We start from the raw sequence: 14,504 nt of genomic DNA on the forward strand, positions 1-14,504 counted from the left end.
GTGACTGATATCATAATTTCAATTCCGTTACAGCTGTAACTGATTTATCTATTTAATAAATACTTGAAAAAAAATACTCAAGCTTTCAGACATTTTTTCTTGTTTCATAATCTTTAATTTATCGATTATTCTTTTATATCCAAGTTATCATCAGCCAAATGGAATCTTCTACGATCTTCCACCATTAAGTTTACTTGTCAACAAGAATTTTGTTGATCCCAACTTGTTGGTAAGAGCCATCCCTAGTTATGCTAACTAAGTCCCAAATACTTATGCTTCCGAGTGAGGCCAACTTGCTACGATCTTATTGCAGTCCAATTCCTACTCTAAAATACATCAGGGCTCCATAAGGCACTAGAAGAGTTGGAAGACCCAGGCCTACATGGCTGAGGACTATGAAGAGTGAAGTAGGAGATTATGAATGGAGAAGTATTGATTTAAAATCTCCGATAAAGACGACTGGTGAAATGTAACAGAGGCCCTTTGCGTCAACAGGCGTAGAAGGCGATGATTATACCCTCACACTAAAACCGACTGTGGGTACAAAGAAAAAAAAATCTTCTGATAGACTATACAGTATATTAATGACTTGTTTCATACTGCACTCTGTAGAGGGGTCTGCATACACTGCATAAAAAGAAGCACACTGCAGACAACACTGAAGACTTTGCAACATCCCTTGGCTTTCCAGCTGCATTACATTCCATCTTACATTCTAAACTCTTCTATTTAGACCCAGCCCCAATTTTCAACTCTTACTGAGGAGCTAATCCTATGATCCTAGAAATACAACTTAAAAGTATCCTTAAATTATTTTAGAACAAAATAATGCATGTGAATGGACACTGATATAAGGCACTAATATTTAAAAAAAAAAACTTTGTTCATTTTATTCAATGCTCTAAGATAATGCCAGCATTTAATAACACTTGATCTTTATAATGTATTCTGCACAACTTCATAACATCACCAAATATATGAGAGAGAGAGAGAGAGAGAGAGAGAGAGAGAGAGAGAGAGAGAGAGAGAGAGAGAGAGAGAGAGAGAGAGAGAGAGAAACTGTACTGGTGTTGTTATTACTAACTAAGCTACACCCCCAGTTTGCTTTTAGTCCAAGGGCTCCAACAGGGAAAATAACCCAGTGATGAAAGTAAATAAGGAAACAAAAAACATGAGAAGAAACAAATAAAGAATATAAAACATCTCAAGAGAAACTTATATCAGCCTGCTCTAATAAAAACATTCGCTACAAGTTGTAATCATAGACTTCAATACTTACATCGCACGCAATCACAAGGTCTGGAAATTTTTCTCTCAGAATCCTGACAGCCTGTATTACAGGTGTATCTGGGCTGTCAGCACTGGAACCACGTTCATCCTTTGGCATATTTGACGGGACACCAAAAAGCAGCACCTGAAATTAAAAAATACAATGTCTTGTGTATCAAACAAATATATAGGGTGAAAGAATACTTCTTTACGCAAGAGTTTTTGGTCTACGGAAAAAAATCCTGAGTTCAGGACAATAGGAAGTTGCACAGGGATGTGGTACCTAGCAACTGGAGAATAAAACAAGATGTCAAAAGGCTGAGATAGAATGGAATGAAATAAAGAGTGTAAGAGCCCGGGAGGAATTATTGAGTGTCATTATGTCAAATCAAATGAAGAAAAAAAAAAGCACCCAAACAATGCATAAAAAATTTGCATAGCATATTTGCATATTTTCTACATTTAAAAATAAAGCATATTCACACTTATTTGTAAACTATACATATATATTCACAAATATTTGTATATGGTTTGTACATATAAGGAAAATGGGGTATGAAACAGCTTGTTTAAAAGGTAGTTGATATATAAGCAATGTGAAAAGACTAGAGGGGCACTCAGTAGAAAGCATGCCTTTGCCCTGCCAAGCAGTCGTCTTTTTTTTTTTTTTTTTTTTTTCCCTAACTCCCCTGCATAGTTGTACTTCAATGTATTTCCTTCAAAATCTAATGGATTGGTTCTTGAGCCATACCCAACATGTCTGGCATGTTTCGTTCAAATTGGTTCAGTATATTTTATGTAACATTCACAAACAACAAATAAACTAACAAAATATTTACCATTTATTTAACATTATGATTATTTTAAAAGTACTGCTACACATTTGTACTTTCATGTACTTTATCCAAAATGTTACAGATTCATACTTGGGTCATACCTAACATGGCTACCAAATTTGGTCAAAATCGGTGGAGTAGTTTTTGTGTAAAGTTGCTCACAAATAAACAAAAAAAAACTAAAAAAAAACAGATGGGTGAATACATAACGTTTTAGCAAAAGCTACAAGTAGGAATGATCATAAATCAGACCATGATAAAGAAAAGGCCCTGAGAATTCAGAAAAGTGTACTGTTCCGATGAACGTTGCTCATAGCCTAATGAATGAAAAATCGGACGTAAAAATGTTGGTAAAGATGATGATTGGGTCTAAAGAACAATTTAGCAAAATTGTTAGGAAAATCTCATACACATTAGACTTGTCAACAGCCTATATAAGAAAAATGTCCAAGTTGTATAAGTAATATTGAAGGTTTTACATGGAAAATTTTGTAATTGTTTACTCCCAACAATCTACTTTTCTCCTGGTATGGATAGAAGAGAGACTAGACATGCTGAGCAGCTCTTCTAGGAGAAAGACACTTTAAAATGAAACTATTGTTCTCTAGTCTTGGGTAATGCCATAGCCTCTGCGCCATGATCTTCCACTGTCTTGGGTTTGAGTTCTCTTGCTTGAGGGTATACTCGGACACACTAATCGACTTGTTTCCTTTCCTAACTGGGCTATTTTCTCTGTAAGACCCCTTGTGCTTATAGCATCCTTCTTTTCCAACTAGGGTTGTAACTTAGCTAGTAATATTGTTAAAATGAATCAGAAAAAACCTTACTGGTGGCTCTTGTAAAAGTCAGGGGAGTTTGTATCACAGTGTAACATTATCATCATTATCAATAAGAATCTGAAATTATAATTGTACCAACTACATTTGCAAGGATTCAGCGACCTTTCAAGAAATGCTGGTAATACACAACACTGTACTGTAGTTGAAAAAAACTTTGACTACCAAACAAAGAGAAAAGAATTCTAAAATCACCTCAATACAGTAGTAATCCTGTGTACGTAATTGTTAGAAATTATATACAGTGAACCCTCGTTTATCGCGGTAGATAGGTTCCAGACGCGGCCGCGATAGGTGAAAATCCGCGAAGTAGTGACACCATATTTACCTATTTATTCAACATGTATATTCAGACTTTTAAAACCTTCCCTTGTACGTAGTAGTTAACAAACTACCCTTTAATGTACAGAACACTTAATGCATGTACTACAGTACCCTAAACTAAAACAGGCACAAATATTAAAGGCAATTTTATATCATGCGTTTCCTAAACACGCTAAAAAGCACGTTAAAAAATGGCAACCAATGTTTTGTTTACATTTATCTCTGATCATAATGAAGAAACAAACTGGAGGTAGAGCTTTGCTTATTACCCAGACATATTTCCCATACTATTCCCTTAGAACTACATCACAACTTCCTACTTTAGATATATATATATATATATATATATATATATATATATATATATATATATATATATATATATATATATATATATATATATGTATATATATATATATATATGTATATATATATATATATATATATATATATATATATATATATATATATATATATATACATACATATATATATATATATATATATATATATATATATATATATATATGTGTGTGTGTATATATATATATATATATATATATATATATATATATATATATATATATATATATATATATATATATATATATATATATATATATATATATATATTTATATGTATACACATATACATACCTACATATATACATACATACATATATACATAAATGTTATTTTTATAATAAAATAAATTTTTGAATATACTTACCCGGTGATTATATAAGCTGCAGCTCTGCTGCCCGACAGAAAAACTCTACGCTCAAAATCCGCCAGCGATCGCTATGCAGGTAGGGGGTGTACTTCAACAGCGCCATCTGTCGTGCAGGTACTTAGTACTCAATGTAAACACAGAACTCAATTTTCTCCTCGGTCCACTGGGTCTCTATTGGGGAGGAAGGGAGGGTCCTTTAATATATAATCACCGGGTAAGTATATTCAAAAATTTATTTTATTATAAAAATAACATTTTTCAATATTAAACTTAGCCGGTGATTATATAAGCTGATTCACACCCAGGGGGGTGGGTAGAGACCAGCATTAATTGTTTACATTATTATGAGCTAAGGATTTTGTATTTCATTTTAGCAGTTATTCAAAATAAACATAAAATAAATAAGTACCTGGTAAGGAAGTCGACTTGAACAATTACTCTGCCTTTTTTAAGTACGTCTTCCTTACTGAGCCTCGCGATCCTCTTAGGATGCTGAGCGACTCCTAGGAGCTGAAGTATCAAGGGTTGCAACCCATACTACAGGACCTCATCAAAACCTCTAATCTAGGCGCTTCTCAAGAAAAGAATTTGACCACCCGCCAAATCAACCAGGATGCGAAAGGCTTCTTAGCCTTCCGGACAACCCAAAAACAACAATAAAAAACATTTCAAGAGAAAGATTAAAAAAGGTTATGGAATTAGGGGAATGTAGTGGTTGAGCCCTCACCCACTACTGCACTCGCTGCTACGAATGGTCCCAGGGTGTAGCAGTTCTCGTAAAGAGACTGGACATCTTTAAGATAAAAAGACGCGAACACTGACTTGCTTCTCCAATAGGTTGCGTCCATTATACTCTGCAGAGATCTATTTTGTTTAAAGGCCACTGAAGTAGCGACAGCTCTAACTTCATGTGTCCTTACCTTCAGCAAAGCATGGTCTTCCTCATTCAGAAGGGAATGAGCTTCTCGTATCAACAGTCTGATATAATAGGAAACTGCATTCTTTGACATAGGCAAAGAAGGTTTCTTAATAGAACACCATAAAGCTTCTGACTGTCCTCGTAAAGGTTTAGTTCGTCTTAAATAGAACTTAAGAGCTCTAACAGGGCATAAGACTCTTTCTAGTTCATTTCCAACCATATTTGAAAGGCTTGGAATATCGAACGATTTCGGCCAAGGGCGAGAAGGTAGCTCGTTTTTGGCTAGAAAACCAAGCTGTAAAGAACATGTAGCCGTTTCAGATGAAAATCCGATGTTCCTGCTGAAGGCGTGAATCTCACTGACTCTTTTAGCTGTGGCTAAGCAAACCAGGAAAAGTGTCTTTAAAGTGAGATCTTTAAAGGAGGCTGATTGTAGTGGCTCGAACCTTTCTGACATCAGGAATCTTAGTACCACGTCTAAATTCCATCCAGGTGTAGCCAAACGACGCTCCTTCGTGGTCTCAAAAGACTTAAGGAGGTCCTGTAGATCTTTGTTGTTGGAAAGATCTAAGCCTCTGTGACGGAAGACTGTTGCCAACATGCTTCTGTAACCTTTGATAGTGGGAGCTGAAAGAGATCTTTCTTTCCTCAGGTATAATAGGAAGTCAGCTAGCTATTTGGGTTACAGAGGTACTGGTCGAGGATACTGATACCGACTTGCACCAGTTTCGGAAGACTTCCCACTTTGACTGGTAGACTCTAAGAGTGGATGTCCTCCTTGCTCTAGCAATCGCCCTGGCTGCCTCCTTCGAAAAGCCTCTAGCTCTAGAGAGTCTTTCGATAGTCTGAAGGCAGTCAGACGAAGAGCGTGGAGGCCTGGGTGTACCTTCTTTAAGTGTAGCTGACGTAGAAGGTCCACTCTTAGAGGAAGAGTTCTGGGAACGTCCACCAGCCATTGAAGTACCTCGGTGAACCATTCTCTCGCGGGCCAGAGGGGAGCAACTAACGTCAACCTTGTCCCTTCGTGAGAGGCGAACTTCTGCAGTACCTTGTTGACAATCTTGAACGGGGGGAATGCATAAAGGTCTAGATGGGACCAATCCAGTAGAAAGGCATCTATATGAACTGCTGCTGGGTCCGGGATTGGTGAGCAATATATTGGGAGCCTCTTGGTCATCGAGGTTGCGAAGAGATCTATGGTAGGTTGGCCCCATGTGGCCCATAGTCTCTTGCACACATCCTTGTGTAGGGTCCATTCTGTTGGGATGATTGACGCCTCCGACTGAGGCAATCCGCCATGACATTCATATTGCCTTGGATGAACCTCGTTACTAGAGAAAGGTTTAGATCTCTTGACCAGGTGAGGAGGTCCCTTGCGATCTCGTACAACGTCATAGAATGGGTCCCTCCTTGCTTGGAGATGTACGCCAAGGCCGTGGTGTTGTCCGAGTTCACCTCCACCACTTTGCCTTGAAGGAGGGACTTGAAGCTTTTCAAGGCCAGATGAACTGCCAGTAGCTCCTTGCAGTTGATATGTAACGTTCTTTGATTCGAGTTCCACGTTCCCGAGCATTCCCGAGCATTCCCGACCGTCCAATGTCGCACCCCAGCCCGTGTCCGATGCGTCCGAGAAGAGAACGTGGTTGGGGTCTGAACAGCCAGGGGCAGACCCTCTCTGAGGTTGATACTGTCCTTCCACCAAGTCAGTGATGACTTCATCTTCTCGGAAATGGGGATCGAGACCGCTTCTAGCGTCTTGTCCTTTTTCCAGTAAACAGCTAGGTGAAATTGAAGGGGACGGAGGTGTAGTCTCCCTAACGAAACGAACTGTTCCAGGGATGATAGCGTCCCTATCAGACTCATCCACTGTCTGACTGAACATCGTTCCTTCTTTAGCATGTTCTGGATGCATACCTGGGCTTGACTTGTTCTGGGGGCCGACGGAAAAGCCCGAAAAGCTTGACTGTGAATCTCCATCCCTAAATACACTATAGTTTGGGATGGGACCAGTTGGGACTTTTCCATATTGACCAGGAGACCCAATTCCTTGATCAGATCTAGAGTCCACTTTAGATTCTCCAGACAGCGACGACTGGAAGAAGCTCTTAGAAGCCAGTCGTCCAAATAGAGGGAGGCTCTGATATCTGCTAAATGCAGGAATTTGGCAATATTCCTCATCAGCCTCGTAAACACAAGAGGAGCCGTGCTTAGGCCAAAGCACAGGGCTTGAAATTGGTAGACAACCTTTTCGTAAACGAATCTCAGAAAAGGTTGGGATTCTGGGTGGATGGGGACGTGAAAGTATGCGTCCCTTAGGTCTAAAGAGACCATCCAGTCTTCCTTCCTGACCGCTGCTAGAACTGACTTTGTGGTCTCCATGGCGAACGTCTGCTTTGTGACAAAGACATTCAGCGCACTGACGTCTAGCACCGGCCTCCACCCTCCTGTCTTCTTTACCACTAAGAAGAGACGGTTGTAGAAGCCCGGGGATTGATGGTCCCGGACTTTGACTACCGCTCCCTTTTCTAGTAAGAGAGACACCTCCTGCTTCAAAGCTAGCCTCTTGTCTTCCTCTCTGTACCTGGGAGAGAGATCGATGGGAGACGTTGCTAGAGGGGGTTTGCGGACAAACGGGATCTTGTACCCTTCTCTGAGCAACTTCACAGATTGTGCATCTGCGCCCCTTTTCTCCCAGGTCTGCCAGAAGTTCTTAGAGTCTGGCTCCCACTGCTGTCTGAAGAAGGTGGCAGTCAGACTCTGCCTTTAAAGGACTTGGTACCTTTCTTCTTCCCACGTCTCCCTTCGGCACGAGCACCTCCTCTGCTGGAGGCTCTGCCACGAAAGGGCGGAATGAATCTGGACGCTGGAGTGTCCATCCTGGGTCTAGACACGGTAGGCAAAGGGGTGGCTTTGCGGGCAGAGGACGCAACCAGGTCATGGGTGTCTTTCTGAATCAAGGAGGCAGCAATCTCCTTTATCAAGTCCTCTGGGAAGAGACACTTTGAGAGAGGAGCAAAAAGAAGTTCCGATCTCTGACACGGTGTTACTCCAGCTGACAGGAAAGAGCAAAGGTTTTCCCGTTTCTTGAGGACCCCGGATACGAACGAAGCCGCAAGCTCACTGGATCCGTCACGTATGGCCTTGTCCATGCAGGACATAATGAGCAAGGAAGCTTCCTTGTCAGAAGGGGAGATCTTCCTGCTCAAAGCTCCCAGACACCAGTCCAAAAAGTTAAAGACCTCGAAGGCTCTAAAAACTCCTTTCAACAGATGGTCTAAGTCTGAAGGAGACCAACATATGTTAGAGCGTCTCATGGCTAGCCTGCGGGGAGAGTCTACTAGACTTGAGAAGTCGCCCTGGGCAGAGGCAGGAACTCCCAAGCCGAGAACTTCTCCCGTGGCATACCAGACGCTCGATCTGGAAGAGAGTCTCGCAGGGGGAAACGTAAATGCTGTCTTCCCAAGGTTCTTTTTGGACTGCATCCAATCTCCTAACGCTCGTAAAGCTCTCTTGGACGAGCGGGCGAGGACGAGTTTCGTAAAGGCAGGCGCGGATGACTGCGTGCCTAAAGCAAACTCTGACGGAGGAGAGCGTGGAGCCGCAGATACAAACTGATCAGGATACATCTCCTTGAACAGCGCAAGAACTTTTCTAAAGTCCAAGGAGGGTTGCGTGGTCTTGGGTTCGTCGATGTCCGTATGTGGGTCGTCAATGTGTGCAGCGTCGTCATCATCAGAGAGTCCATCATCTGAAAACTGAGGAGGAAGCGGCAAAGGAGTAGGAATCGGCTGGTCAGCTGAGTCCGGCAGCCCGGGTGCACGCGTGACTGAACCGGACGCAACGTCATGGAACTGTTGCCCAGTCTGTGAACTGGCAACAACCATAGCAGCACGGGGACGCAAAGCGTCTACTCCAGACTGTCTAGTCTGCTGTGGGCGAGTAGAGGTAACCACACTGGGTTGCGGAGGTTGACGCACCGCGTCAAAACAAAACAACTTAGGCTGTTGTTGTAACTCGCGAACGTCAACGCAAGGTTCCGTGCGTCGCTGAACGTCAACATGCGGCTGGCAGGGTACACTGGAACGCATGGGTGGCGGGACTCTCACAGCTGGAGTGCGGGAGAAGGTCGCCTCAGCGTCCACTGGACGCACAACCGTGGGTGGTTGTAGGCTAGAGGTTGGTGCAGCGTCAACCTTCTCCGCACGAAAGTCCTGCATTAATGACGTTAACTGTGACTGCATGGTCTGCAGCAAAGACCACTTAGGGTCTACAGGAGCAGGTGCGGCAACAGACGGTGTTACTGCCTGATGCGGTACCGCTTTGCCTCTCTTAGGAGGTGAGCAGTCGTCGGAAGACTGCAGCGAGTCCGAACTGACCCAGTGGCTACAACTGGGCCGTTGGACTTGCGCGGAAGGGACCGACTTGCGCTTAAGAGGCCGCGAGACCTTGGTCCATGGTTTCTTACGAGAAACCTCTTCCGCAGACGAGGAATAAATGGGCTCTCTCGTCTTCGTGTGGGTGGGGCGATCTTGGTTAGATACGCCCGAAACCACAGAGGGAACGTCTGTTCGCTGATTAAAGCCTCTCGAACCCTTTGGTCGTACGACATTGCTTCTCCCCTGGGCTTGGGAGCTTGCAAGAGGTCCCGGACTGGGAGGACGACAGGCACGAACAGACGAACCCTCAAGCGCAACACTATCCACAACACTTTCCACAACACTACCACTCACTTTATCACTACCCACTGCACTCTTGCACTTCAACTCCTTGACATCTGCCATGAGTTGGTTACGGTCACTAGCCAAGGACTCGACTCTCTCACCCAGAGCCTGGATGGCACGCATCATATCTGCCATCGAAGGTTGTTGAGTGCTAGAAGGGGGATCAGGAGCAACCACTACAGGGGAAGGAATAGGTTGTGGGGCATGAGGAGAGGAAAATTCAACGGAGCGAGATGAACTTCTCCTGACTCTATCTCTCTCTAGCCTACGTGTATATTTCTGGAATTCGATAAAATCGAATTCCGAAAGCCCAACGCATTCCTCACATCGATCTTCCAATTGACAGGTTTTATCCCGACAATTGGAACAAACGGTGTGAGGATCGATAGAGGCCTTCGGAAGACGCCTTGAACAGTCCCTAGAATTACACTTCCTGAACTTAGGGACTTGAGAAGGGTCAGCCATTTTGAATTAGTCAAAAGGGAATTCAAAATCTATCCAAAGTCGTCAACAAATAATCCGATATCAACAAAAGAATGCAAGGATGTATTGAAGATAACGTCTGCAAAGCGAAAGCTCAAAACTAGAAATGTGTACTTCACCAAAATATGTGAAAACCAATCCAGTAAGCAACAGCGAATTTAGTAGGTCTTGCCGGTGGCACGACAGAGAGAAAATTGAGTTCTGTGTTTACATTGAGTACTGAGTACCTGCACGACAGATGGCGCTGTTGAAGTACACCCCCTACCTGCATAGCGATTGCTGGCGGATTTTGAGCGTAGAGTTTTTCTGTCGGGCAGCAGAGCTGCAGCTTATATAATCACCGGCTAAGTTTAATATTGAAAAAAAATGCATACATATATATATATATATATATATATATATATATATATATATATATATATATATATATATATATATATATATACAGTAGGGTCCCGAATTAAGCGTGTTCGAATTACACGATTCCCCTTTTCCGCGATCGCTATTTTTCAAAAATAAACTTTCTGTATCTGCGAGGCTGTTCAAAGTTCGCGAGTCAAGCACTACAAAATGTATCAAATCTATTGTCTTTTTAAGTATATTGGTAGCCCTAAATACGGTGATTTATGATAAATGTTACAAAACAATATCAACATTACATTTCATTAACATAATTTCATAATGAATAGCCTATTTAAGGATAAAATTCCACATCAACAATGAAATCAACTGTTAACTGTGCGAGTCCAGCTGACAAAATGTAAACAGAAATGTGGTTACGTTCTCGGCAATCTTTATCTTTCTCCAACCTTACGATAATTGTAATGGTAGTGTTAATGATGGTATATTAAAGCATTATTTTTGTTTAGTACAGTATATTTAAAAGCCTTATTTTTCCCTCTGGGCGTTCAAGGTTTTCACGAGTAGACTGAGTTCGTTTATCAGCAGTGAATAGCCTAAACTTCGGTAACGAGTCGTCAATATTTTGTCATATTTTAAACAGTATACATTTGATTTGCAAACATTGGTTTTGTAGAGTAGACGGTAAAATAAAATCTAGAGAGAGAGAGAGAGAGAGAGAGAGAGAGAGAGAGAGAGAGATTTGATGGCAGAAATCCCCCCCCCCTTCTCTCTCTCTCTCTCTCTCTCTCTCTCTCTCTCTCTCTCTCTCTCTCTCTCTCTCTCTCTCTCTCTCTCTCTCTCTCTCTCTCTCTCTCTAGATTTTATTTTACCGTCTACTCTACAAAACCAATGTTTGCAAATCAAATGTATACTGTTTAAAATATGACAAAATATTGACGACTCGTTACCAAAGTTTAGGCTATTCACTGCCGATAAACGATAACAAACCCTTTAATGCAAACTAACTGTATCCTTTAATATTCCTCTATATTTATCACGAATTCCTTCTATACCTCCTCAGACACTCTTATTTCAAATATCTAAATTATTCTTATCACAACTAACACCATCTAGTCATTTTCATTCCATTATATCTATTATTCCTCTGGATCCTATTCCCTTTCCTTATTCTGTTTATTCGATGGGATTCGTTTTTCCCTTTACCGTCTTTCAGAATCTATTTTTAGCCACTGGCAACCAAATCCCCCTTCCCCCGTCTCCTACCGTCTCCCCTGCGAGTCCACCCAACCTATCTCATCACTCCCCCCACCTTCATCCTCCCCTGTTCTAGGTCTGTAACCTTCTGCGTCATAATATCTCTCTCTCTCTCTCTCTCTCTCTCTCTCTCTCTCTCTCTCTCTCTCTCTCTCTCTCTCTCTCTCTCTCTCTCGTTATACAATACAGTACATACTTACAAATAGATGAAGAAACCAAAATCTGTTTTCTTGAAGTGTCAATTAAATACAAAACGAAAAAATTATACCGTGTATACATCCATTTCAATCATAGCTTAAAATACGGTAACCGATTTCGTCCACAAACCACTATTTTTTTTAGGAAACACCATTCTATTCCAGAAAATTTTTACTCTTTAAATGTCAATTGCGCTATAATAAAACATGTACTTATGTTGTTAAATTTCGGGTGTGTTTTAAAAATCGAGTATTGCTAACTTATTTTTGTTTTACTTTTGGCTGTGATCACATCAGCTGATGTCTAGCTTCCGCGCGAATACAATAACAAAGAATTGTTTACACCATTTCTTAACTTATTCAAACCATCTATACAGTTAATATTACATAAACACCAATGTGTTATAACCTATCATATTTATTGTTTAGTACTTTAAAACCATCTCTCTCTCTCTCTCTCTCTCTCTCTCTCTCTCTCTCTCTCTCTCACATCGAACGTTATAGCGGTAACCTAATTGTTTGGTGACTTTAAAAATAGGCCTAGTACTTTCTTCTTTTACCTTTTTTGCATATGGATCCATAATTGAGGTGGGTACAAGTTGACTTATAACTGAAGTTAGGAAAAGTATTTTGGATATGGAAAGGACAATTATCTTTCGTAACAGTTTAGAATTATCGTAAGTTATCACTCTATCATTAGCGGCAGTTTGCTATTGTGGATTAAACGCATAAGGAAAAAAAAATTTCCAGCTTTGCTACGAATTTAGGAATTTATATGGATACGGTAAGTAAAATATTTGTAATAACATAATGTTTACTAAATGTTTGTAATATCATTAGTTATGACTTAGATCATGTGTGTTTAATACATTCGTTTGTTAATTATGATCGAAGATGGAGCGTAAACAAATGGAAGGTTTCCGTTTCAGGCGGCATCATAAAGAAAAACATTTCATAAATGGCATTCATTTCATTTATTTGAAAGTTCTAATAAAAAATAATAACATTGGTAATAACAAATTCAACATATAATCTATACTTGGTAAAATTGCTGTCAATTCAAAAACACAGATGTATAAATGCGTCTGTTTCTTCGTTGTGATCAGAGATAAACGTAAACAAAACATTGGTTGTCGTTTTCTATTGTGCTTTTTAGCGTGTTTAGGAAACGCATGATATAAAATCGCCTTTATTTTGATAATTCTGGATTTTCAATCATACAACAAGCTAGTCTATAGAGTGATGGTTTTGCTATTCACCAGTTGTATTATACAATAGATATGACAAACATTAAAATTTGTCTGTATTTTGGGTTGTGTTATAACGGGAAATATATGGTGTTTACACCTATCCTGGTTGTAATTTTAACCATTTTTCAAGTTATTAGAACTTTAAAGTATATTAAATGTTTTATTTATTTACAAAAACAATTTGATATTATAAAGAAATACAGTATAGTACAAAGAAAGTATTGGAAATGGGTAGTAAACACATTTGAATAGGCAAATTGCTGGTTGCCATGGCCACAATGGAATTATTTCTGTTAGTTGTGTGTTTCGAAATTCGCGATTTTCCATTTACACGAGGTCATTAATCGACCAAATTCTCACATAATTCGGGACCCTACTGTATATATATATATATATATATATATATATATATATATATATATATATATATATATATATATATATATATATATATATATATATATATATATATATATATATATATATATATATATATATATATATATATATATATATATATATATATATATATATATATATATATATATATATATATGTTACTGTATATATATGGGTTATGGAAAAAATCCGCTAAGTGGTGAATCCGCGATGGTCGAACCGCGAAGTAGCGAGGGTTCACTGTACTGAATTAAGTAGTGGTACAGAAAATTCTGTAATCACAACAGAGACCAGGAAAATATTTAATGTAAAAAAGCATAAAACCAAGATTAAACGTCTTTAGGGCAAATTCGTAATACCGTAACTTGGTCTTATCTATGAAGTTACAACTTCCATTACATTTCTTTTCTTATTTAGCTGGACAATACTTCAATGTTTATTTTGAATCTTTTACAAGACATGCCTCAGTTGTTTGACTGATACCCTAATTATCTACATCATTACTATCATCTGTGTTTTAAGACTTAAAGGATGCTCATGAATGGCAGAGGCAAGGGATAGTGACAATGTCTTAGAGAATGATCATATATACATATGATCAGCACCCAAGACCCCTCTCCACCTAAGCTAGGAGCAGGGAAGGCGAGGCAATAGCTGTTAATGACTGAACAGGTAGACCCATAAGTTCAACTAAACTCCCCACCCTTGGCTCTCAAGGATGTTGAGGTTACAGACACTACAAGAAACTATTGAACTTAAGCAGGACTTGAACGCCAGTCTGGCATATCGCCAGGCTGGGATATTTCCAACAGGCCACCACAACTTTGGACAGATCAAAATACTACAAAATCTTTTGGGTACCATTAATATAACTTCCCATAAGATGGATGGTATTTTCCCTGAATCATGCAAAAAGTGTG

The 14,504-nt window shown here is 39.9% G+C and overlaps 1 protein-coding gene across 1 annotated transcript in view; it reads right to left on the reverse strand.

The window, feature by feature from the left end:
- Pbgs (Porphobilinogen synthase) overlaps positions 1–14,504 on the reverse strand; it is a 100,000-nt gene that overhangs the window by 33,436 nt on the left and 52,060 nt on the right. Inside the window, exon 4 of the mRNA XM_068393523.1 lies at positions 1,280–1,414. Coding sequence (XP_068249624.1) covers positions 1,280–1,414 — 135 coding nt within the window. The remainder of the gene's footprint in view (positions 1–1,279; positions 1,415–14,504) is intronic.

The sequence above is a fragment of the Palaemon carinicauda genome, chromosome 19 (assembly GCF_036898095.1).
Source record: "Palaemon carinicauda isolate YSFRI2023 chromosome 19, ASM3689809v2, whole genome shotgun sequence".
Taxonomy (NCBI): Eukaryota; Metazoa; Arthropoda; class Malacostraca; order Decapoda; family Palaemonidae; genus Palaemon; species Palaemon carinicauda.